Raw genomic sequence first — 26,659 nt, 5'->3', positions numbered from 1 at the left:
GGATAAGAGGAGTATTCCAGCTGTGGCCTCGCTCCCTCCATACCGTAGGGGGAGGAAGCTGTTGACTCATCTCTTCTTATTCCACTTGCAGCTATACCACTACCACCTACTGTCGGGTACATAGGTTAGGGCAGGGCCAGGCCAGCTGTGGAACGCCTTACCAGAAGAGATCAGATGGGACTAGGCCAGCTGTGAAATCAGACACTCTTACCAGAATAGGCCCAACATCGCCCAACCCGGGTCTGGGGAGAGCTGCAGGTGGAGTATGTGGAACTGTTTAAATGACCCCACTGGTCACATTCGTACTCAAAGGCCTGCCCACGGGGGGGTCACGCTGATTTGGTATTGAACCAGTGCTAAGTATTCAAAAGCTCTGGTCCTCTGCTTGTACCATTTTCCTGAGGAACTGAAAAGCCAAAGAGTTTACAATCTATATGAGCCAAGTATAGAACATGACGCCAGCCGGGGAAGGTGTGATGAGAAATGAGGGTTATGTTATGTTTGTATTTCACTGGTCCTACTGGAGTGATTGACCCTTAAGTGGGAGTGAGATGGGAACAGAGCAGTAGCCCAAGGAACGGGCTGTCGTCCCAGGATTAGTGAGCAATGTGACAAAGGCACAAAGCAGGATCAGGAAGAGGCCAATAGGAACATTGAGGTGTGATGAGTTACAGGGCTGGATTAACTTTGTGGGCCCGGTGCCAATCATTTGTGGGTCCCCATAGGACAAGGTGCGGGGGGGCGGGATGGTCAGTCTCCAGAGTGAAGGGCAGGCTGGGGGCAATGAGGCACAGTGCGGCGGGAGCAGCCCTCCCCCCCTCCGTGCAGGCCAGCAGGAGGGCACTGGATACAAACCTGCAGCTGCCAGACGCACACTGGCCTGCCCAGCCCTGTGCTGCCAGCATGCCCCTTCCCCTTGAGAGCAGGCCCACACTGCCCCGTGCTCCACCCTTATGCCCAGTGCCCCCTCGCCCAGAGACCTCCACCACAGAGCTCTATGCCCAGCCCCCACCCCTCCCAGAGCCCTCCCCTGCCGACCTCCCACCACAGCTGCACAGCACCCCGCACACCACACCACTCGCCCAGCACCCCCTGCCCACAGACCTCCCCACCTTCCTCCCTCTCATAGACCCCCACCACCACCCTCCTCACAGTCCCACCATCACAGCTACACAGCACCCCATATTCCTGAGAGGATTCTGCACCAAAAAATTAAAAATTTGGTGCACAATATTTTAAAATTCTGCAAATTTTGTCAATAAGGAAATGTGGAGGCACCAACATGGCAGTGGGGAGCACAGGCCACTGGTTGCATGGAGGTGGGAGATCACCCTGCTGCCACCCCGGGACAGGGACTCGGCAGTGAGGCTGCACCCGACCCTGACACAGTGCAAGGGCCAGGCCTGCCCCAGAAACATCCTGGTGCCCTGCTCACCTGTGCCAGGCGCACCAGGTGTGGGTGAGCTGGTTCAGCCCAGCAGCAGGATGCAAGTGCAGAGGGACTTGGAGGAGCCAGGTGGGGGTAAGAGAGTTCTCTGTGGGGCACTCTGGGTGCGGGTGGCTCAGTGAGAGATCTGGATGCACAGAACCTCATTGCAGAGTTCCAGGTGCAGGGGCAATGGGACTCTGCAAGGGATCCAGGTGAAGGTGATTGGGACTCAGCAGGGGCGGTCTAGGTGCAGGAGAGGTGGGGTTCATTTGGTTGGGGGTCCAGGTGCAGGTGGTTGGGGCTCAGTGGAGAGGGTGTCTGTGGGGCGCTCATTGGGGTGGTACAGATGCAGGGGAAGGTGGGGCTCGTCAGGGTGAGGGTTCAATGGGTCTGCTTAATAGGGGAGCCCAAACTTCTGCCAAGGCGATGCCGCATGCTGGGCTCCAGCTTCCCTCCTGCCCCCGCTTACCCCATCCCCTTCTCTTCCCATCCCATGCCCCTTCCCCACTGCCCCATCTTCTCCTCATCCCACTCCCTTCCTTCTCCCCTGGCCCTGCTTCCCCCACCCCTTCTCTTCCCCATCCCATGCTCCTTCCCCATTGCCCCATCTCCTCCCCACCCCACCCTTTGTCCCCACAGCCTGCTCCCCCCCACCCTCTTCTCTTCCCCATCCCATGCCTCCTCCCCAGGCTTGGGGGACGGGGGGGAAATCCCCCCCCCCCCGGCACAAGCCGCAGAGTGGAGCGGGGTGGGTCTGGGTCGCTCCACTTCCTGCTGCCTGCTGATTGCAGGGCGGGCCTGACCTCTGCTGCAGTCCCCCAGGATGTGTAGCTCAGGGGAGGGGGCTTGCAGAGGAAGGGAGGAGTGGGGGTGGGGCTGGGGAAGAGCAGAGCAGAGGTGGAGCAGGGGTCGGGGCAGCATTCCTGGCTGGCTCAGCCAGCCAGGGGATTGGACTGGCCAGAGCCCCTTCTGACTCTGGGCCTGGCCCCATGGTAAACCCGGTACTGGACGAGTGGCCAGAGCACAGGGAGCAATGTGGAGAGTAACAGGAAAGGGGAGATGCAGACAAGGACAGAGCCTGAACAGTGAAGATGAGGAGTTTGAACTTTAATAGAGAGAGGGAACCAGTGAAGGGATTTAGATGGTGTGACATGGTCCAAGCAGGGGAGGAGGAAGAAACCTTAAGCACTTGGGAACTGTAGTTGCTACAGGGTTAGGAGGATCTACATTTTGGACGTAAGCACCTAAATCCTTCTGCAGATCCAGACGTTGGTGAAGAGACAAATGTGGTAGGTTAGGTGAGGATGTCATTAAACAAGGACAGTAACCCCACAGGGGAGAGAGGAATTGATAAGACGTAGAAGGTTAGGAAAGGAAGGGGGTCTATTTGCCAAGTCTAGATGCTTTAGCTGGAGAGAGGCTTGGAGACCCAGAGGGGACAGCAGGTTAAAAGAGGACAAAAATCAGGGTGTCAGGAGCGGAGGAGCTATGGGGAAAAGCAGGGGGTGATGAGCTCCTGCCAGATTTTGTCAATCTAGTGCATTCTATTGAAGTGAGCAAGATTCAGGGCAGAGAGAGCGGAGGGAACAGAGCAGGATGGCGTGGCCAGGAACAGAGGACAAACATAATGGAGGAAGTTGGCAGCCAGTGTAGCCATAGAACAACATACATGCCAAGAAGTCTAAAGGGGTGTAGCCTCGTATGATGTATCTTCATGTTAGCTACCTCTCCTGGTGCACTAAGAGCCCTTTGCCCTGTGGGTGTGCCCTCTATCAAGTCTGTGCAAGTTACACTCCTTCACCACTGCTCATCTTCCTCTACACTGAGGAAAGTTACACCCCATTGTACATCCTGGTAGAATTTGGCCTACTGGGATTTTCTAAATCCAAGCTCACTAAGCACTGGGCACTGTAAACAGACTGATGTTCTCTGGCAATGCTGAAATTCCATTTCTGTGCCAGAGAAGTTAGCACTAGCTCTGTAGCAGCTGGAGGCTTAAGGACAACAGTGACTCTAATGCCATAAAGTTGTCTTGCTAACAGTCTACCTGGTAATCTCAGAAAATGAGTCACAACAAAGCAATAGCATGGTAGTTGTGACGGGTTGGATCACAGAAACCCCCTTGGGAGCTGCCAGCCAATGTGCCACGACTACTTCTATTCGTGTTTTCCCTGCCAGCTCAGGACAGGACTCCAGCACCCTGTCTTGCTGAGCCAGACACTCCCGTCTGCTCCAACACAGACACGGGGTCTGAATTACTTGCTCCAAAGCTGCAGGTTTACCTGAAAACAGCTCACAGAAGTGTGCTTGTCTTTAGCAGTCAGGTGCCCAACTCCCAATGGAGTCTAAATCCAAATAAATCCATTTTACCCTGCATAAAGCTTATACAGGGTAAACTCATAAATTGTTCGCCCTCTATAACACTGATAGAGAGATATGCACAGCTGTTTGCTCCCCCAGGTATTAATACATACTGAGTTAATTAATAAGTAAAAAGTGATTTTATTAAATACAGAAAGTAGGATTTAAGTGGTTCCAAGTAGTAACAGACAGAACAAAGTAAGTCACCAAGCAAAATAAAATAAAATGTGCAAATCTATGTCTAATCAAACTAAATACAGATAAGATCCTCACCAGTTCCAGAATGCTCCCTTTTACAGACTAATCTCCTTTTAGCCTGGGTCCAGCAATCACTCACACCCCCTGTAGTTACTGTCCTTTGTTCTAGTTTCCCTTAAGTATCCTGGGGGGGTTGAGAGGCTCCTTCTTTAGCTAGCTGAAGACAAAATGGAGAGGTCTCCCACGGGTTTAAATAGACTTTCTCTTGTGGGTGGAGACCCCCTTCCTCACTCCTATGCAAAGTCCAGCTCCAAGATGGAGTTCTGGAGTCACCTGGGCAAGTCACATGTCCATGCATGACTCAGTCTTTACAGGCAGAAGCCATTGTCCACATGGTATCTTGTATGTCTCCAGGAAGACTTCTTATGTGGATTGGAGCCTTCCAAGCTCTTTTGTCTGTTAACTGCTTCCTGAGTGAGCACCTAATTTGCACATTCCTTTCCCAAGAAGTGACCAAATGTTCTAACTAAGGCTACTTAGAAATCAAGCAATTATACAGCCAGTGTTCATAACTTTGAACACACAAATGGTGCCTGCATACAACTAGGATGAACATAACCAGTAGATCATAACCTTTACATAGATATGTTACATGGCATATGTAGCAAAACCCTATTCCAGTTATATTATACATACATTTATGAGCACCTCCACCCCATAAAGCCTTATGGGGTACACTGTCACAGTAGTGTCTTCTGGAAAAAACAGGTATCACCTAGCACTCTGGTGGCAGATATTTTAGTTTGTACTGGTGCTCAAGGTTTATATAAAATATGCCGAATCTTTAACCAAATGCCTTTGTTTCAGGTGTCTAGAATCAGTTACTGCCATCTGAAATCCAGACAGCTTGGCCATATTTACCTTGATAAGGAAAACAGTATAATATATAAGTGCAACATACTATTTTCATTCCTTAACTTTAAACCTTAAGCAATTTTTTCTACATTTCTCCTTGAGAACTACAGTTATGTACTTGGTAAGCATGAAGTTTTAAATTCAAACTATTTTTGAGTTATCCATCTGCACCCACAAAATAAGCTGCTCTATTTTTTTTCAGTTTCTGAAATCCACAATTTTGTCATGCAAGAATAACTTGGAAAAGCTGAATGGATTTTCTTCAGATTTTATGCACACAGAAATATGTCTGACATGAGAAATTTCACCCCATTTGGGGAACTGAATTAATAAATGAACCACTTAAAATAAAGATTAAGCACTATCCTGTTTGCCCATACAAAAAATGGTTACCTACCTCTCGTAACTGTTGTTTTTCGAGATGTGTTGCTCATGTCCATTCCAACAGGTGCGTGCGTGTGCTGCGGGCACAATAGTCGGAAGGTTTTTCCCCCTATCGGTTCCCGTCGGGTCGGCTGTGGAGACCCCTGGAGTGGCACCTTTATGGCGGTGTGTATAGGTCCCTGCTCAGTTCCTTCTTGCCGGAACACTCCAACAGAAGGGAGGCGGGTGGGGTTTGGAATGGACATGAGCAACACATCTCGAAGAACAACAGTTATGAGAGGTAGGTAACCGTTTTTTTTCTTCAAGTGATTGCTCAGGTGCATTCCAATAGGTGACTTCCAAGCAGTTTCCCTGGGGGACGAGTTGGAGTTCACCTGGTTGCTGAGTGCAGGACTGTCCTGCCAAAGGCTGCATCGTCCCTCACCTGTTGGGTAATGGCGTAGTGTGATGTGAAGGTGTGGATGGAAGACCACGTTTCTGCCTTGCATACATCCTGGATAGGGACCTGCGCAAGGATTGCTGTGGACGATGCCTGCACTCTTGTAGAGTGTGCCGTAAGAGGAGGGCCCGGGATTTTAGCCAGATCATAGCAAGTCCGGATACAGGACATGATCCATCATGAAATGCGCTGGGACGAGATTGGGAGCCCAAACATCCTTTCTGCGATTGCAATAAAGAGCTGTGGTGACTTACGAAATGGCTTTGTGCACTCAATATAGAATGCTAGGGCACGCCTAATGTCCAGGGACTGGAACATGCGTTCTCTGTTACTGGCATGGGGCTTAGGGAAAAATATGTCTTGGTTCACATGAAACTACCTTTGGCAGAAATGCAGGGTGAGGGCGTAGCTGCACCCTTTCTTCATAAAAGACCGTATGGGGGGTTCTGAGCTCGGATACCCTTCTGGCCGAGGTTATGGTCCCCAGAAAGGCCACCTTCCAGGAAAGGTAGGACAGAGGGCAGGTTGCCATGAGCTCGAAAGGGGGCCCCATGAGTGCAGACAGGACCAGGTTGAGTTGCCGCTGGAGAATGAGCCATTGTACCTGGGCATAAAGTCTGTCTGAGCCCTTGAGAAACCGGTCCACCATGGGATTACTGAAGACTGACCTACCCACTGCCCCCGGGTGAAAGGCCGAAATAGCAGCCAGGTGTACCCTGAAAGATGAGATTGCCAACCCCTGCTGCTTGAGGTATAACAGGTAGTCCAAAACAAGGGGAATTGGCCCTAGCTGTGTTCGGTTCCCCTCTGCAGAGACCAGATGGAAAAATGCTTCCACTTTGCAAGGTATGTGGCACGAGTGGAGGGTTTCCTGCATCCCAGCAGGTCCTCCCTCACTGGGTCTGAACACTGAAGCTCAAGAGAGTTCAGCCATGGAGATTCCACGCCATGAGGTGGAGGGACTCCAGATTGGGTTGCTGCAGACGGCCGTGGCCCTGTGTGATTAGGGTCGGGCACACAGGAAGCGCCACTGGTCTGTCCACTGAGAGGTTCAACAGCATGGTGAAGCTGTGCTGGCGGGGCCATGCTGGCGCTATGAGGATCAAGGAAGCCCTGTCCTGGCGAGTCTTGAGGAGGACTTTGTGTATGAGAGGGAAGGGTGGGAACACTTGTGTTCTGGACCTCAGGTGGTATCCCCGACACCTGGAGCCACGCACTGCGCCTCATTGTAATGGCGGTGGCTATAGTCCGAGCCGCCAAGTCCGCCAGATCTAACACTGCCTGGAGGTAGGTTCTGGAGACCACCCAGCCCTCCTCAAGGAGCGCGCTAAACTCCTTGTGCGAGTCAGCTGGGAGCAACTCCTGGAACTTTGCCAATGAGCTCCAAGAGTTGAAAGCATAGCAGCTGAGTACTGCTTGCTGGTTGTCCACTCGAAGCTAGAGTTCCCTGGTCTAATAGACTTTTCAGCCGAAAAGGTCCAGCTTCTTAGCATCCCGTGACTTAGGCGCGGGACCTGGCTGTCCTTGCCGCTCTTTGTGATTTGCTGCATCAACCACCAGAGTCCCCCATTGGGGGTGGGTGAAAAGGTGCTCGTACCCTTTCTGTGGCACAAAATAGCGTCTTTCCACCCCTTTAGCGGTGGGTGATATAGAGGTCAGAGTCTGCCAGAGCACCTTAGTGGTGTTTTGGATTGTTCTTATTAGGGGCCAGGCCAGCCTAGAAGGACCCTCCGGGGCCAGGATGTCCACCATCGGGTCAGACTCCTCCATGACCTCCTCTGCCTGGAGACTGAGGTTTAGGGCCACCCTCCTAAGAAAGTCCTGGTGTCCACCGCCGGTAGGGTGGTGGTGGTGCCTGCCACCACCTCGTCTGGTGAGGAGGAGGCCCATGGGACAGGGTCTTCCTGCCCTTCTGGCTCTCTGGAGGCTGGGTCAGGTACCACCGGAGGTGCTCCCCTCTGGAATCTCCTCGTGGCTTCTTGATGGGGGAAAGACCCCATCCGCCGCCGCCTTCTTACGCGGTGCTGCGTGGGAGCACTGGCCTTACGAGTCGAGGAGCGGCGCCGGTGCTCCTTAGAGGAGTCCTTCCTCGGGGCTGGGACATCCCACACCAACGCCGGGGCACTGCGTACCGATGATGCAAGTGCCACTTCCAGTGCCGGCTGTGGGCGGAGGGCCAACTCCATCAGGAGGAGCTTCAAACAATAGTCCCACTCTCTCTTAGTCCTAGGCCTAAAGCTCCTGTAAATTGGGCACTTATCTGTTTGATGGCCCTCCCCGAGGCACTTGAGACAGGCAGCGTGTGGATCGCCTGTGGGCATAGGTTTCGCAAACCTCTTGCACGCCTTAAACCCCTGCAATCAAGGCATGCCCCCCCCCAAGTAAGTCCAACTAACTACAAACTACTAAATAACGAACTAACAACCATGTAAAACGAAGAAAAGGGAACCACTAGGTAGGCACCTGCGAATGCAAGAGACTGAGCTGCTCCAATGACCGTCACTGGTGGTAAGAAGGAACTGAGCAGGCGGCAGGTCGGCAGGGACCCATACACACCCCCATAAAGGTGACACTCCAGGGGTCTCCACAGCCGACCCGACAAGTACCACTAGGGGAAAAACCTTCCGACTATTGTGCCCGCAGCGCATGCACACACCTATTAGAATGCACATGAGCAATCACTCGAAGAACCCTAGTGTTCAGATGGTGATGCTGCACTATACTGGAATTGATGACTTAGGAGGATCCCTTCAGGACCATGCTGTGGTATTACAGTGTAATAAGACATCCATTGATATGGAGCATTATTTTATTCTAAGATAAGGTAGTTTTCACTATAAACTAAGGAATGCAATGCAGTATCATTCACTGCACCCCCAGAGAGGTGGCAGTAACCATGTGATAAATTGCATTGCCTCAGGTGCATTCTGTCCACTAACCCCCCTTCACCGGGATTTTAAACCTCACAGCAACAAATGTGAAATCCCCCCTGCCTGCTCCTAATACCTGAGGATGGGTAGTGTTTCATCTTTGTCTGATTTCCAACAAGCCATTAGAGCTAGTAACAGGTGTTTTCTACCTGAAGAAAGCAAGGAATGAGCTCTTCCCAAAGAGATAAATAGCACCTGCTTCAGAGCCCAGATAGACTGCAAGACATCACACCTTAAAATCTCAGCACTATGTATAACAAAGTTCTTAGGCTGTTTTTAAAGGTTGCTAAAATGTCTTTGTTATTGCCTCTTCTGTTGCAGGCCTGATACCAAAAAAAAAAAAAGTTCCAGTGTTTTAAAGTATTTTATTTAAAAAATAGATGGCCTATAATGAATAGTTGAAGAGGTAACATGGTATAAAGATTTTTATGGGCCCTCACTTGGGAAGACGGACACAACTCGTTCAGGGCACGATGCAGTCATTGCAGACTCATCCTGCTAACCTTTATCCCACACCGTCTCTCAAATCCCACAATGGGGCCATGGGCCTACCTACTTAATAAAATAAGGAAACTTTTCCTTAGAATGTCCCGTCCGCTGTGCTTGGGAGGGTGCCTCAGGTAGGTAACAGAAGAGTTAGGAGCAGGCCAAAATGGTAAAGACAGATGCATGATTCATAGATTTTTAAGGCCAGATGTGACAATTAGATCATTGATTCTAGTCTGGCCTCTTCCATAACACAGGCCATAGATTTCCACCAAGTGAGTATTCCATGTCTAGTTGAGCTACAGTCTATCTTTCAAAAGACAACCAATCTTCATGGAATGGCTTCATGTAACAGAGATTCCACCATGTCCCTAGGCAGGGCCGGCTCCAGGCACCAGCTTATCAAGCAGGTGCTTGGGGCGGCCACTCCAGAGGGGGGCGGCAGGTCCAGGTATTTGGCAGCGGGTCCCTCACTCCCGGTCGGAGCGAAGGACCTCCCGCTGACTTGCCGCAGAGCGCGATCTCGGATTTTTTTTTTTTTTTTTGCACTGCTTGGGGCGGCAAAACCCCTGGAGCCAGCCCTGTCCCTAGGTAAAGATTCCACTGGTTAATTACTCTCACTCTTAGCAATTAGGTGCAAAATTTGTTAGCTGTTAGGCTGGGCTGGCAGAGGTGGCAGAACCAGATCCCTGCCAAAAGAGGAGGGTGGAAACATTTGGAATCTTTGTAAAGTGTAGAGGTAGGAAATCAGCGGGAGGGGTTCGGGAAGGTAAAGACACGGGCGCAAGCCATTTTTCTGAGATGGGAGCACGTGGATGTGCCTTGGTCAAAGGCTTTTGGCACCAAAAAGCTCGTGACCAGCTAGGTGGGCTAGAGCTGGGACAAATCTATTTCTCAAAGTTTTAAGGATCCAGAAATGGTGAATTGGCCACCAGACAATAAAGCCAGCAAAACAGATTTTTTTACATCCCTAAATTGGACAATAATATTAAAACTATGTAATTTGCCAGTCACAATGTGCTTGACCATTACCCTTTTGACACAAATACTGTGTTACCCTCCCTGCTTTAAGCCAATTACTCTAAAATCAGATCATTTTTGAAATAGCTGCACCTGGTTTTCTCAAACCTGATTTTTCCGTTACTTCATGTTTTACTCAGTACCCTTTTCCCCCAGGTTGAATGTAGTCAGACCGTATCACTATGCAAGTTTCCAGTTGTTTTCTTTTAAAACATTAAACTTTCCCTAACCTGGTCACTTCCTGTAGTAAAGAACCACCAAACATGCAGGGCTCTTTTCCAATTATTACACTATTTTCCACACTCCTGAGTGACATCGTTATATTGAGATAAGTTTGTAGTGTACAGCAGGGCTCAGAGAAAGCTCCCACCCCCATGCCTCAAGAGAGAGTGCCTGAACCAAAAGCGCACCAGGCAGAAAGCAATGCCTGAGACAATCCTGTCGCTCTGTAAGCAGAGCCCTAAAGGTAAGAGCTCAATCGGATGGTGGTGGGAAGGGGGAGGGCTGCAGGGCAGTGTTGGTCAGTTCTAAGAAGGAACCTACATCTCTGAAGTTATGGGAAGTCACAACTTGGCCCAAAGTTTGGATAAACACCCAGGCCAAAGTTTTCTGACCTAGATACTTTAAATTAAGCTCCTAAATCTATACTGGGACTTTCCACAGTGCTGACCATTACCATAACTCTGCTTGCACTGAAGTTAATGACAGTAGTAGGCTCTAGCTGAAGGCTTTTGCAAATGCCATCCTTGGGCACCTGAAACACAGAAACAATTTCCCAGAGGTACTGAGTACATGCCGCTCCTATTGACGTTACTGAAGGTTGCAGGTGATCAGCTGTTCTGAAAAATTATGCTGCTGCTATGCAGGAGCCCTAGGGCAGATGTAGAAGCCTAACTTTAGGCACCCAAAAGTTGGAAAATACTGGCCTTGCATTTTTGAATACTCATCTGAAAATAACTCCTGTTTAGCCGCAAGACTGGTCCAGCAGGGGCAACATTAGTGCAGGTTTCCTCCAGTGCCTTGCCCACATGCCTGAGCCTCTAGAGCGAAGGTGACCAGATGTCCTGATTTTATAGGGACAGTCCCGATATTTGGGGCTTTTTCTTATATAGGCTCCTATTATCCCCCATCCCATCCCGATTTTTCACACTTGCTGTCTGGTCACCCTATCTAGAACTGAAAGAGCAGTGCAGTGTTTATTCAGTCCTTGCCCTCACTTCTGAGACAGCAAACATAGGTGCTCCTTGTCACAGTGATTATGTGCATTTTTTTCTGCCACTGTAGCTAGAAAAGAAAAAAATGGTAGAAGTGGGTATGTGCAGGCTTTCAGCTATACCACTTTTTTCTTTTCAGCTCAAAGGATGTGCTATTCCTTCCCTCTTTGTGCTGAATTTCCCCTCCCCCATACATGTCTTTGATAATGTTGAGTTAGGGGGCAGAGAGATTCATTTACATGCAGGGATGAAAAGCTTCATGCCAGCTTTTGACCAGATGGTGGCAGTATACAGCCTTCCATACAAGCACTGAAAACTGCAGTAGCAGGAGCTATATTTGCAGTAAAACCTACCCTGTGCCTCAAAGGACAAACTTTTCCTTAAACTTTGACTCAGTGCAGGATTTCTTATCTAGTGCAGTTGTGGAGTTGCAGAGCAGTAGGGTCCTGGGGTTTACAAATGTACTTCAGAAAGAGATGGGACAATTACAGTTCAGCATAATAAATCAACTGTCACCAGTATGGATGATCCAGATAATACTGGGAATTGGAATCTATGGGTGGTAGGATTGTTGGAAAAATAATTAATGTGTGTGATGAAATATCTAAAGTATTTTTAAAACTTTCTCCACCTATAAGCATCATAATGGCCATCTACACTTCCTGAGAAAAACTCATTATTTGATTATCTTAGGGCTTGGCTACACTTGAAAGTTGCAGCGCTGGTGGAGGCTTTCCAGTGCTGCAATTAGTAACCGTCCACACCTGCAAGGCACATCCAGCGCTGCAACTCCCTGGCTGCAGCGCTGGCTGTACACCTGGTCTGGTTGGGGTGTAATGATTGCAGCGCTGGTGATCCAGCGCTGCTCGTCAAGTGTGGACACACACCAGCGCTGTTATTGGCCTCCAGGGTATTAGCAGATATCCCAGAATGCTTTTATAAATTACTCTGTTTTGTTATGCAGCCTCTCTTTGTTTTGTTGTGAACTCAGAGCTCCGTTGAGCCCGGAGCTGCTTATCTAAACACAGCTCCTGTTTGCTGTGATCAATCTGTACCTGGCTGTGAACAATCAAATGAGATAATGAGGCAGGCAGGGAGTGAGTGTTTGCTTGACAGAGAAACAGCGGGCAGTCCGTTGGATGCAGGCTGTTTGCAATTAAGAGTTAAGACTAAGGGATCGGGAACATTTTCTGATTTTTCAAGGCAGGAAGCTAAACACACAGTGTTGGCTCCAAAAATCCACTCTCTCTCTCTCCCCCCGCTCCCTGTCACACTACACGACCCCCCACCCTCCTCTTTTGAAAAGCACGTTGCTGCCACTTGAACACTGGGATAGCTGCCCATAATGCATCACTCCCAACAGCGCTGCAAATGTGGCCACACACCAGCGCTGGTAGCTGTGAGTGTGGCCACACACCAGCGCTATCCCTACACAGCTGCACGACCAGCGCTGCAACTTTCAAGTGTAGCCAAGCCCTTCAAGTGATTTTGTTTACTTTTTAAAATTGGAGAATCTCTAAGCCTCCCAAAACGATACATATTTTGTGCCCATTTTACAGATAGGTTATCTGAGGTGGGTGGACAATTAAGTAATTTGACCAAGGACTACTCAATGCTAAAGTATCAGACTAAATATCGCTGCATGATCCTTATTACAACAGAAACATCTACAGTGAAGGACTCAGATGTGCTAGACTGTGTGAAAGCCTGCTTTACAGGGTTGGAAGACTACAATCAAGTCTGTTGAAGAACAGGAGACCATTCCACTGCAGGTATTCATTTCAAATCCTAGTGTCCTTAATGCTGCATAGCCCTTGAGCAGTTCAAATTGTTATTTTTAATTCACCAGCTAAATTATGTTCCCTTCACTAAGAACTATGAAAGCTGGAAGGGATGACCTTGGAAATTTATCTTAAGGAGCCTTTTCACTTTTTTTTTTTCAGCAGTGAGCCTATATCTTCCTTATTGTTTAGTGCTTTAAACATCGTTGAAATGTAGATACCTGGTTTAGTTTATTAGGACAGGTCCACATATGCTTTAGTTATGGCTATGCTGCAGTATCTTATGCTAAAACTACATAGACGGTAGGGCAATCAGACTTACAGAGAAAATGAAAAATAAAATACCTCTTCCACAACATCAACCTTTGTCTTTTTAATATAATGAACTTTAATCCCTTGACAGATTAATGAAAATGGACAGACAGAGCCTAACATTTATTTAGACATGTACAGATGTAGAGAGAGTCCTTCCAGATACGGCAGTTTATCATATGCATGGTTACAAGCCAAGCAATTCTTTGCATACTTAAGCCTTTCGTGGAATGCTAAATTCCAGTGGTTTAGTCTGAAGAGTGTTTTCACTTTTTCCCAATATCATTACCTTTCCAGCTGGTTGCCAGCATCATGTTTAACAATTACTTTCTCCAGTGGCCTTAGAACAGTAAGATACCTAGTCTAGCATTCCCATTTCTTAGTAGAGTTGTCCTTTCATAAGTTTCCTAAAAATATTTTAGATTGGCTATGGACATGACAATCAAACAGATTTGAGGTGAGTTTTCAATAGTATAAGGCAAGCAAAACCAGCTAGTGCAAATCCAGAAGCAAATAATAATAGCAGCTCCCGGACTATGGGCCATGGAGCATTTGCTGGAAGTCCCAAGAGAGCTGGGGGTGGGGGGAAGACGACACATGATGCTGTCTCTGCTCCTTGTTGCTGGCTGTTAAGTTGTAGTACACCTGGAAAACACGCACAAAGCTACTGGCAAATCCCTCCTCAAAACTCTCCTCTGCCATGAAGCCTACAAAAACCTTGACAAAGTTTAGGCTGTTGGTCAGCATGGTAGGCGGTAGTCAGGGCACAGCACTGTATCACTGTTTACTTGTATTCATCTGTCTATGTCCATCTGTCGGTCTCCTGACTTACACTTCAAGTGCAATCCCCTTGGGGAAGGGACCATCTTTTTGTTCTGTGTTCATACAGTGCGTAGCATGAGGTCCTGGTCTCAGTGGCGTAGCAGGTTCCAACATCAGGGGGAGCGAACACATGAAAAAAGGTGCCACCCGACATATCAAATTACACCTCTACCTCGATATAACGCGACCCGATATGACACGAATTCGGATATAGCGGGGCAAAGCAGTGCTCCGGGGGGCTGCGCACGCACCCGGGGGACAGCCCCTCTCATCTCTCCTGAGTGGGCTGCTCTGCAATCTGTGGCCCCTGGAAGCAGGCAGCACACAGGAACGGGGGGGGGGGGTGCCCAGTCCCCTGCATAAGAAAGAGACAATCGGACAGAGGTGGGCAGGGTCTGTTGGGGGTTCGCATGGGGAGAGGGGGTGGGGGCCTGCACTGGGAGACTCTCCAATGCAGCACCTAGCCACGCTGGCTCTGTGCATCATGAGGCCACTTGGGAAAAGGAGGCAGCGAGAGAGAGAGGCCGAGGAGGAGGTGCCCTTCCCCTCCCAGCTGGGTCTGTGAGTCTCTGATCTCACAGAGTCTCAGCACTGCAGGCATCCAGCCCCAGGTACTGGGCTGCAGTGCAAGCTAGAGGGGCTGTTACAAAGAAGTCAGGACCAGTCAGAGCACTTCCCATGTCATCATGAAAACTCACTCCTGGAAAGCTGGGTGAGGTAAAATGGGGGGGGGGGGTAATATATATCAAGGTGGGTGAGGTAATATCTTTTATTGGACCAGCTTCTGTTGGTGAGAGAGAGAGACAAGCTTTTGAGCTTTCACAGAAGTCTTCTTCAGGAAGAAGAAAGAACTCCATGAAAGCTCCAAAGCTTGTCTCTCTCTCTCTCACTAACAAAAGTTGCTCCAATAAAAGATATTACCTCACCCACCTTGTGGCTCTAATTTCCTGGGAACACCAGGGCTACACCAACCCAGCATACAAAAATGCAAGATTCACATGAACAGCACAGAGTGACCACCATCACACCAGGACACTATTTTCACGATTCATCTTAGCATAATGTCATCATCACACCGAGGCAGTAGCACTATCAGCACAAGCACACTGGGATCCACACAGCAGGATAGTAGTGTCAGTTTAGCTCTCAGTCTCTGAGTCCATCCCCACTAAACTAAGTTCAAAGTTTCAGCTAAACACAAGGGCACCTGCAAATAGCTGTACTAACAGCAGGATCTACACTTGCACAATAGGAGGAGTTGCATGTCAGGGCACTAATTCCCAATCCCAGTGCAAGGCAATATGGGATCCAGGCACCAGGTCCTTAGAACCAGCATTTGTACTCACAGGAGAGTGGGATGAAATTAGAGAAGTTACAGAAGGCAACTCCCAAGAAACAAGGCATTGACCAAATGGCTGGGTGGATGTTAAACCATCACCAGCCATTGTGTGCAGCAAGCGAATGACGATTAGTAACTTAATGACCACCATCACCAGATAATTACTCAACCCTGGGACTCAGCAATGCCTCCCCCTCCTCCCAACATGATCACAAGCCCTTTTAGCGTATGGCTACACTCAGGGGTGAGCTGGAGCGGGTTCGCGCGAACCCGTTGTTAAATTTAGAAGCGGTTTTAGAACCGCTTGTTAACTAGCTTCCCTGCGAGGGAAGCTTTGATGGGCTCTGCCTGGGAAGCATGTAATTCCTCCTCCCGGCCGCCGGGGGGCGCTGCGCTGTGCTGCGAGAGGCATGTGGGCTGCCTCCTGGCCCTGTTGCTGCTGCTGCTCTTTGGACCTCTGGCCCTGGGGCTCCGGCTGCTGCCTGGTGAGTCCCCGGCTGCCTCCTGCTGCTCCCAGCCCCCCCCCCCCCGTGTGAGTGTCTGCGCCCCTCCCCCGCCTTCCCTGCCCCCAGCCCTTGCCCCCAGCCCCCAGCCAGCCCCTGCCCGCAGCCAGCCCCCTGCCCCCTGCCAGCCCCCTGCCTGCAGCCAACCCCTGCCCACAGCCACCCCCTGCCCCACCCCCTGCCCCCAGCCAGCCTCTGCCCGCAGCCCCTGCCACAGCCACCCCCTGCCTGCAGCCAGCCTCTGCCCACAGCCACCCGCAGCCACCCCCTGCCCACAGCCACCCGCAGCCCGCCCGTCTGCATCACCTGCCCACAGCCAGCCCGTGTCACTCCCTGCCTCCAGCTAGCCCTGCCCCACGCCCCTATCTGCAGCCAGCCCCACATCCACTGGTGCCCTGCAGTTCCCAGGGCAGTAAACCTGCACACCTGCTTTAATGAGGGGGGGGCAGGGAGCAGCTGGGACCCACACATGTGCACACCCTAGAGTGACCAGACAGCAAGTGTGAAAAATCGGGACGGGGGTGAGGGGTAATAGGAGCCTATATAAGAAAAAGACCCAAAAATTGAGACTGTCCCTGATCACCACCCACACATGTGAAACGGAGCTCATTTCTAGTTCAGCCCCATCTTTTTAAAAAAGAACTTTAGGTAGGGTTAAAATACATCTGTATTTTCCTGGACATGTCAGGCTTTTCGGTTCTTAATCACCTCCTGGGAAAATATGGACGTATGGTAACCCTGTTGGTACAAAAAATACATGCTGTCGCACATCCCTTAAATCAGAACTTTTTATAGGGAACCCGTTGTTAAATCAGAACTTTTTATAGGGAACCCGTTGTTAAGATTTTGGCAGCTCATCAGTGGCTACACTTGAGAGTTACAGCGCTGGTTGTCCAGCTGTGCAGGGACAGCGCTGGTGTGTGGCCACACTCAGAGCTACCAGCGCTGCAGTGTGGCCACATTTGCAGCGCTGTTGGGAGTGATGCATTATGGGCAGCTATCCCAGCGTTCAAGTGGCAGCAACGTACTTTTCAAAAGAGGGGGGTGGGGTGGAATGTAGTGTGACAGGGAACGGGGGAGAGAGAGAGAGAGAGTGGATTTTTGGAGCCAGCACTGTGTATCGGCTCCCTGACTTGCAAAATCAGAAACTTTTTCCGACCCCTTACTCTTTAACTGCAAAAGCCTGCAGACCAGATAAGCAGCTGCCGACTCCCTTTCTCGCTGCTGGTCAAGCAAAAAGCAAACACTCAACTCCTGTGAATCACGCAGGGAGGGGGATATCTCATTTGATTGTTCACAGATTGATCACAGCAAACAGGAGCTGTGTTTGTTTTTTTAGATAAGCAGCTCCTGGAGCTGCATTCACAACAAAACAAAGAGAGGCTGCATAACAAAACAAAGGGAATAATTTAGTTAAAAGCATTCTGGGATATCTCCTAATACCCTGGAGGCCAATAACAGCGCTGGTGTGGCCACACTTTACGACCAGCACTGCAATGCTTATTCCCCAAGCAGACCCAGGTGTACGGCCAGCACTGCAGCCAGGGAGTTGCAGCACTGGATGTGCCCTGCAGGTGTGGACAGTTACTAATTGCAGTGCTGGAAAGCCTCCACCAGCACTGCAACTCTCAAGTGTAGCCATACCCTTAGTCTATAAGGTGCCACAGGACTCTTTGCTGCTTTTACAGATCCAGACTAACATGGCTACCCCTCTGATACCTTAGGAGACAATTCAGGTTTTTCCTGATAGGAGAGGGAAAATCAGGCTACCTCTCTCTGCCCCCCCCCCCCCCATGGTGCCTGGACTTGTGTTTGCCAGAGCACATGGACTAAACTAAACACATACTACAACAGCAGATAGTTCGTTCCAGCCTTCCCTTGGGAGACAATTCCATCCACACCCCCAAGGCAGAGATTGTACTGCTATGAAGATTTCCCCTGATAGTCTCAGTTTTCCTCTCCTACTCCCCCCACCCCTATCCCTTCCCCACTGCCTCTTCCCTTCCACCCCTCACCCTCTAAGAGGCAGTCACCCAGATGCCAGGGAGGGGGAACCAAGCACACTACATGGCCACTGTCTCTGAGAGGCAGGCGTCTCTGCCTGGGCAGGGAGGGCAAGCAGGGACACCACACCCCATAGGAGACCAAGAGATGCGCCTCCCCAGCCCCCAATGCCTGTCCTGGTCTAGCTGCCTGGGTGCAGGGGATGTTTTTGGAGATGCCTCTGGCTGAGCCCTCTGCCCCCCACCATGCAGACGGCCATCCCACCAGCAGCCAGGTGCTGGCTCTCACAGCCACCTGGGGGGTTTCCAGTCCCCCCCCAGCCACCCTCACCACAAGAAAGGCCCACTTTGAAATACACTTACCAGCTGCTGCTACTGGCTGCCTTTAGTTGGGTGAGAGGTTAGGAGCTGCTGCTGCAGAGCCAGAGAAAGCACACCTGCCACAGTGCCACAAGAAGCAGGTAGGAGAAGGAGGTGGGGTGTCTCAGCTGCTCAGCCCCTTGCTCCAGGAGCAGTTCCCCTCGCTGATTGGCTGGTGGCCAAAAACCAGCTAAACAGCGAGCACTCACACTCTCCTAGCTAGCTACCCTACTGCCCCTGCCCCCACCGAACAGCTGATGGCTCGTGGGCCCCCATGGGCCCCATAAACAGTTGACTGGTGGGTGGGTGCCCCTGCCCCCTATAGGGGCATGACCCGACCGACCCCCTTCTTCCCCAAGCCCCCAGCCTCTCCTCCTCCCCAGGAGCACAGCTTGCTGGAGCTCAGTTCTTTCCCCCTCCCCCATCGATTAGTTGTCTGTCTCCCTCCTGCTGGGAGACAGCTAATCGGCAAGGGGGGGAGGGGGCAGGGTTTATGCAGCACACTAGGGGAAGCCGGCAAAGCCTGCCTGCAGGAGCCCAGCTTGCTGGAGCTCAGTTCTTCCCCTTCCCTCCGCGCGATCAGCTGTCTCCCTCCTGCTGGGAGACACAGCTGATCGGCGGGGGCGGGGTATGCAGCACGCTGGGGGAAGCGGGGCAGGCCAAGCTTCAGAGCAGAGCATGGGCCCTGCCCCTGGCGCCATGGTAACCCCGCCTAAGGCGCTGCTTTTTTGAAAATGTGCTGAGGGGAAGCAGCTTCTTCCCCTGCACCCCACTAGCTATGCTACAAGGGCCCCTAGGTGCTACAGTAATATAAATAAGTTAAAATTAGGGCTGTCGATTAATCGCAGTTAACTCACGCGATTAACTAAAAAAATTAATCATGATTTTTCGCAGTTTTAATCACACTGTTAAACAACAGAATATCAATTGAAATGTATTAAATATTTTGGATATTTTTCTACATTTTCATATATATTGTATTCTGTGTTGTAATTGAAATCAAAGTGTATATTATTTATTACAAATATTTGCACTGTAAAAATGATAAACTAAAGGAATAGTATTTTTCAATTCACCTCATACAAGTACTGTAGTGCAATCTCTTTATTGTGAAAGTGCAACTTACAATGTAGATTTTTTTTTGTTACATAACTGCACTCAAAAACAAAACAATGTAAAACTTCAGAGCCTACAAGTCCACTCAGTCCTACTTCTTGTTCAGCCAATTGCTACGACAAAGAAGTTTGTTTACATTTACAGGAGATAATGCTGCCCTTTTCTTATTTACGTTGCCTGAAAGTGAGAATAGGCATTTGCATGGCACTTCTGTAGCCAGCATTGGAAGGTATTTACATGCCAGATATGCTAAACATTCGTATGCCCCTTCACGCTTTGGCCACCATTACAGAGGTCATGCTTCCATGCTGATGACGCTCGTTAAAAAAATATTGCATTAATTAAATTTGTGATCGAACTCCTTGGGGGAGAATTGTATGTCCCCTGCTCTGTTTTATCCGCCTTCTGACATATATTTCATGTTATAGCAGTCTCGGATGATAACCCAGCACATGTTGTTCATTTTAAGAACACATTTCACAAAACGCAAAGAAGGTACCAATGTGAGATTTCTAAGGATAGCTACAGCACTCGACCCAAGGTTTAAGAATCTGAAGTGCTTTCCAAAATCTGAGAAGGCCAAGGTGTGGAGCATGCTTTCAGAAGTCTTAAAAGAGCAACACTCCGATGCAGAAACTACAGAACACAAACCACCAAAAAAGAAAATCAACCTTCTGCTGGTGACACTGGACTCAGATAATGAAAATGAACATACGTTGGTCTGCACTGCTTCGGATTGTTATTGAGCAGAACCCGTCATGGGCATGAACGCATGTCCCCTGGAATGGTGGTTGTAGCATGAAGGGACATATCAATCTTTAGCGCATCTGGCACATAAATATCTTGTGACCATGATATTGCCATGAGAATGCTTGTTCTCACTTGTGGGTAATATTGTGAATCAGAAGTGGACAGCATTATCTCCTGCAAATGAAACAAACTTGTTTGTCTGAGCGATTGGCTGAACAAGAAGTAGGACTGAGTGGACTTGCAGCCTCTAAAATTTTACATTGTTTAATTTTTGAATGCAGGATTTTTTTTTTTACATAATTCTACATTTTTAAGTTCAACTTTCATGATAAAGAGATTGCACAACACTTGTATTAGGTGAACTGAAAAATACTATTTCTTTTGTTATTTACAGTGCAAATATTTGTAATAAAAATAAATATAAAGTGATTACTGTACACTTTGTATTCTGTGTTGTAACTGAAATCAATATATATGAAAATGTAGAAAACATCAAAAAATATTTAAATAAATGGCATTCTATTATTAACAGTGTGATTAATCGCGATTAATGTTTTCAATCACTTGACAGCCCTAGTTAAAACTATATTGAATGCTTTCCTTAAATTACTTCTGCATGTACAAAATGTCTATAGTTAGCACAAGGATGCTATTTGATTATGCAAAGTGGGTTGGGTGGCCTGGGAGAATGTGAATGAGAAAAACTATTCAGATGCAGTCCACCCTATGAAAGCATTTAAGAACCCCTCAACCAAGTCATCCCACACCCAAAATAAAGAACACACAAATAATCCCCTGGTAAATGGGCCAACATCTGTAGGTTCTTACTCAAGCCTCCATCATACCTTTGCAGGAATAACCCAGATAATGTGATTCCTAATCTTACATAGGATTACTGGAATTATTTTAAGGAGCCTTCAGGCATGAATTTTGAATGTCCCATGCACCAATCTCAGCTCCAGCAAGATTAGCATGCTTCCAGGGAGCTTTTGTTTATAAATAATTGGGGGGGGGGGAAAGGGAAGCAGTGTTTTTTAATGTCATGAGCATTCAAGGTGATATTCCTGAGCAAATATATCCTTCTCCCATTAGTAAATAATTAAGTGCCCTTATTAAAAACAACCCGCCTCCCCACTGTATTCATCCAAATCACAGTTTATATAATGTGCTGCTGAGTTTTGGTCTATTCCAGCAACGTACTGTAATAGTTTACAGTTATTTGTTTGCAGTTGTAACCACGTCAATCACAACGATTGAGGAGCCTTGTCTTAGATAACTCCTTCATTTCTGTTAAACCACATCATTATTCTGCTACAAGAGTTACAAGACTAGTTAGAGATGCTATTGTAAAAAAAAATAAAAAAATCCCTAAACTTAATGTCAAGGGGTTAATTTTTAATTTTAGGTTAAATAAATATTTATAGAGTCCTATATAAAACTTGTATTGCTGCCTTATAACAGCAAGAGGAACTAGAAAAGAAAGAATTATAGAAACGATCAGCCACAAAACATGCTAGCAGCAGAGAACACATTCCATGTATACTCTTCCTTTTTGCATGTAATCAATATATTTTGAGAGACTGAATTCGAACCACCTCTTGATTATTTTAGCTGGATCCCAACTTCTGTAGTTTTCCTGTCCATGTTTTGCTTTGAAGTTACTATTCACTTGATTAAGTTACTTCTAAATTGCAAGCTGATTGTTCAGCGCTGGCATCAGAACAATAGACTTCTGTGTAACAGCATTACTGTGTAACGGTAATAAAATCTGAAGTACATTAATTTGTAATTGAGGTCTATGTTAGTTGATATTAAAACATTTGACTTAAATACTTTGGTCTTTGCTTAGACACAGGACACAAGTATGGGCAGTGTGTATTGGAAGAACAATGAGCCAGATTCAGAAGTGATGAACACCCACAATTTCAACAGAAGGCCTTGGGAGCACTGGTGATCAAATTGAGCCCCGTCAGAATACATACCAAATGCAAGCCTTTTGCATTTAATAGATCCCTGTGGAAACCACAGCCACAACTAAATCTATGTCCTGTCACTTGAAACTTAAAGGCTAGAATCTGGTTTAATTTATGTATGCAGTCTGTCTGTATGTTTTTTAACTGCATTTTTAAGCATGGCCCAGATTCCAGTATATATTTATACATAAGATGAAACACAAGTATAAATCCAAAGAATTCTTATACAATGCACTTGGTGTACCAGTTATGAACCAGATTCTATCAAGGCAGCCATTAAACTGAAAGGAAAATATTCTACTCTACACTTCTCAACATTCAAGATTTAGAAAAGAAAAAAAATATATAAGTAGTGCCTGATCATATAAGAGGTTCGTAGGGGTCTCCTGTCCCTTTCAAATTAATGGATATTTGTGTGGAAATTTTGTGAATCATACGAGCAGCAAGATACTGTATGCATCACAAATCTTTCAAAAACACAGATCCATCTAAGTTCATATATTAATTGCTTTTGATAAGCACTTGTTGCAAGGTTATATTCCTGTAATAAAAAAAACTTTACATCAGAAGTTTACATGAACTGCCAAGTTCTGCAAAATGCTGGATAATATAGCAAACTATGATGTCTGCACAAACTTTAGTTGAAGCAGGAGTATATCTACAATGTCAAACAAAATGGACAATTATAACACTGAAAATTTTTTTTTAATTATTTTAGAGAAGAACATCCAGTTGAAAATAAACAATTAAAAATATATTCTGTTACACGGCTTGGATCTCATGCTATAATACAATGTGAAACTCTAGTACTATGACATTCTAGCTTTTCATGTGCACATATGTGCACACAAACTTTGTACAAATATTATACCACAGGCATGGAGTGTATGAAAAAGAGGCTACAACCTCATTGTTCTATGCGGATGTTGTAGAAAACAGACAACATAAACATCTTAATTTTATTTATACCAACTATTTGGACAATGCAATAATATAGTTTCAGACCAAATTACTTCCAATGCAATTTTATGAGTGTTGTTTCTCATTCACATTAAAAAGTCAGCATAATGCTTAACATATTGATGAAGTGTGGCATAAGCAATATATATCAAATATACTAGATATTTCTCCATCATTGTTTTGCCCTTTTCTAGATATAAAGCAGGCATGTGTGTGCTGTCCATCTAAACACACATGTGGACAAAGGATATGTAATGTAAACCAAACCACATAACCCTTAGTGTCAAATGTTTTGTGATAGCAGAACAAAACAATCCTCAAAGACAAATGAACTTCTAAATTAAAATTGTGTTGCAGTTATTTAAATGACTACTTGGAAATCTGAGAACTACAAAATATGATTTTGCAGTATTTCTGCTAAAACCTGAGGAATATTAAACTAGCAATAAGCAAGGCATTTTCAAACAAGAAATTTGTAAAAAATACACATTTTTTACTAGAAGCTTTCATATATAAAAAGACAATAAGAAATATAATAAAACCTATCCTTTTAGGACTACGTCTTCCCTAGTAAATAGTTCTTTTTTCTCACTTGCACGACATACAGTACATTCGATTTCCTACACAGAAAATGTACATTTCTTGTCCCTGATGTATATTTTATTGGCAGTGATAGCAAGCTATTTTATTATCAACACTCACTTCTGTAGCTTATATAAACAGCACCAAGTTTTATGCAAAATAAGAGTATTAGTATGAGTACCACTTCTTCATGACAAGTGAAATATTTAAATTAAAGAAGTAAAAAAACAAGAAACATCAGAACCAAAATGCGTATTTCCAGAAACCATACCAGAATAAATGGCTCAGAGCTAAGTAATGAGTAACTGGGAGTTTTGCATAGTACAGGGCACTCTCCTGTATGAATCCACCCATCCATTGATTGTTCCTTACCCCCCACGAATGGAAAGCAAAGTGGACAGGTGCTAATGAATATAGAAGTACACAAAAAAATTACTGGTAAAAAAAAAAATTGAACTGTACAGTTTCTCATTATCTCTGTCACAGTGCAAAGTATATTTTAAACACATTTTAAAAAAACTGAATACATATGTACAGTATATATGTATGTACCACACTCGCACACACATATATATACACATAAGCATGAATACAAATATCCATGCCAAGTTCAGCAAAAAGATGGAATGTTTAAAATGCGGGTATTCTGTTCCATAGAAATTTGGAAGTCTGTTCACCCCAGAACAGTTGGCTGTTTAAAATGGCCAAGAAAATGCCCCCTTGCATAAATTGACAACATACTGTACATTTGTCCTCATAATTCACCAGAGAACTGATAACCACACTTTATAAAAGCTTATATTTGTATTAAAAACACACAACTCAAACAATTCATATGGCTATTCCCTTTATGGAAATCTGTATAGCATAATTTAGATGAATATTACTTTTCTGGAGCACCAGACAAAGTGTATTCACTAAAGAGATGAAGTCTACTGTTGCGTCTTTAAAATTTTCTTATAATGTAAAGTTTTACAGCCACCCCTGTAAAAGTTATCAAACACCTGATTCTGTTTTTCTCCTTTGGGATTAAGCTGTTTTGGTTCTGAATGTGAATGTGTCAGTTGAAGTCTGTAGCAGAGAATGGATTTCTCAGCACTCTGTGTGAAGTTAGTACTCATGAAAGCATTGCTTTTTAAAAAACACACAGCAATTGGCTTTTTGTGTTACGTTTCTAAAACAGTTTAGAATACTAGAATGTAACAGTCCTTTTCACTTGAGAGGAAACTTTGCAAACTGAAGACAGTTTATAATGACAAAATATTCTTAAATAAAGAACATTTCTGTGAACCTGAGAGTTAAGTCTGATATGAATACGTACATTACTGTGTCTCCACTGGCTAGTACTTTCCTTGTTTAAGTCTCTCAATATGGTAGCATAGCTTTAATGCTGGCCCCAACTTCAGTCCCATATATTTCATTATCATATCGCTCCTTAGTAACAGTAGTGCCTTTCCATCAATTTCCTACAGAAGGAATAAATACAACACACAACTGCTTTAACAGGTTACATGGTAAAATCAAAAAGTACATTGTATTAGTTTATACCATAGTAAAACTTTATGTAGAGTATATAAAACAGTAATTTACTATAATTTAATACCTCTGATGGCTATTAAAACCAAACTGATTTGTATTTAAATATTTATTTTAGTGTTTTCTAAGGCACCTTTTGGTAGGCACTTGAGAGAATGCACAAGTCAATAATAAAAGGAATGGGACAAAACCAGATACTGTAACCAAAACAAAGGTAACTGGCCCAAGAGGAAAATCCGGAAAGGAAGAGCTGCTAAAGAAGAGAGGCCTCTCTAGTCAAAGATGAAATGACCCAAACACTGAGGCCTTGCACTGAACCTTGAAAACAGCTGTAGAGAGACTCTGGTATGCATGCAAACACCCACCCCCACACAGAGGAAGGGAGTTATACATCATCTAGGTCTGTGACACAAGACAGATTGTCCAGCCTAAACCAGATGGAATATTAGGATCAAGAGCAAGGACAACTGAACAGATTTCCACTGCCTTGAAAGAAGCTGTTGAAGTTGGACAGGCCTAAGTTATTAAAAGCTCTACATAGTATTGGCATTTCAGCAAATATTTCCCTAAAATTGCATACTGAAACCACTTTTTAAAAAAAAATAGAATAGGCTGAAAAATACTATGAAATTTGATCCCTATTCCAAAAATGTCCAGAAAAACTAAGAAGAGGAGGTGGTTTTGGTTTTTTACATCTATCTATCTATATTTCAGTATCTTGAAGTTTCCTTTGGACCTAGTTTCCTCCAAACTTAAATGAATTTTTGTTACGAACTGGTGCAGAGTGAATGCGAAATGTTACCATTTTACACCCATTTTGCCCAGGTGTAAAGGAATACATAAGGCAGTAAAGATTCTGGCTCGTTGGGTCCACAATAAAAAAAAAAAGCCATACACTTCTTGGTGGGGACACTGCCATTTTGAGATGACAGTAGTTCTCTATTAGGCAGCCCATCATGTAACCCACACAGTGAAAGGAAAACAAGGCAGAATGAAAGGAGTATACAGGGACCGACATGCACTGTTAGAGCTACTAACTTTTGACCTTCCTAAATATATCATCTAGCTAGTTCTAGTGAAGATGTGCACCATCTTGGCTAGATCAAACCAGGTAAATGCTTTTCATCTTTCTTCTCTCGCCTAATAAAACTGTGTTGTCTAAATGCAACCAAGCTTTGCATTTGACTGTTAATATTAAGGATCAGCTATCCTGGGATATCAGAAAAGCTCTATCCTGGGGAGGGAG

At 46.2% G+C, this 26,659-nt stretch overlaps 1 protein-coding gene across 9 annotated transcripts in view; it reads right to left on the bottom strand.

The window, feature by feature from the left end:
- Positions 1 to 26,659, bottom strand: part of SCML2 (Scm polycomb group protein like 2) — a 162,544-nt gene that overhangs the window by 3,941 nt on the left and 131,944 nt on the right. For 8 of the 9 annotated variants that reach the window (XM_045018069.1, XM_045017910.1, XM_045018244.1 and 5 more), the window contains one exon: positions 23,107 to 25,343. In XM_045018069.1, coding sequence (XP_044874004.1) covers positions 25,218 to 25,343 — 126 coding nt within the window. In that variant the 3' untranslated portion in view covers positions 23,107 to 25,217. Of the gene's footprint in view, positions 1 to 23,106; positions 25,344 to 26,659 lie in introns of those variants that run through there. The other variant, XM_045018328.1, reaches the window with a different exon arrangement.

This window comes from Mauremys mutica, chromosome 1, assembly GCF_020497125.1.
Source record: "Mauremys mutica isolate MM-2020 ecotype Southern chromosome 1, ASM2049712v1, whole genome shotgun sequence".
Lineage (NCBI taxonomy): Eukaryota > Metazoa > Chordata > Testudines > Geoemydidae > Mauremys > Mauremys mutica.
This window is presented reverse-complemented; position numbering and strand designations above follow the sequence as displayed.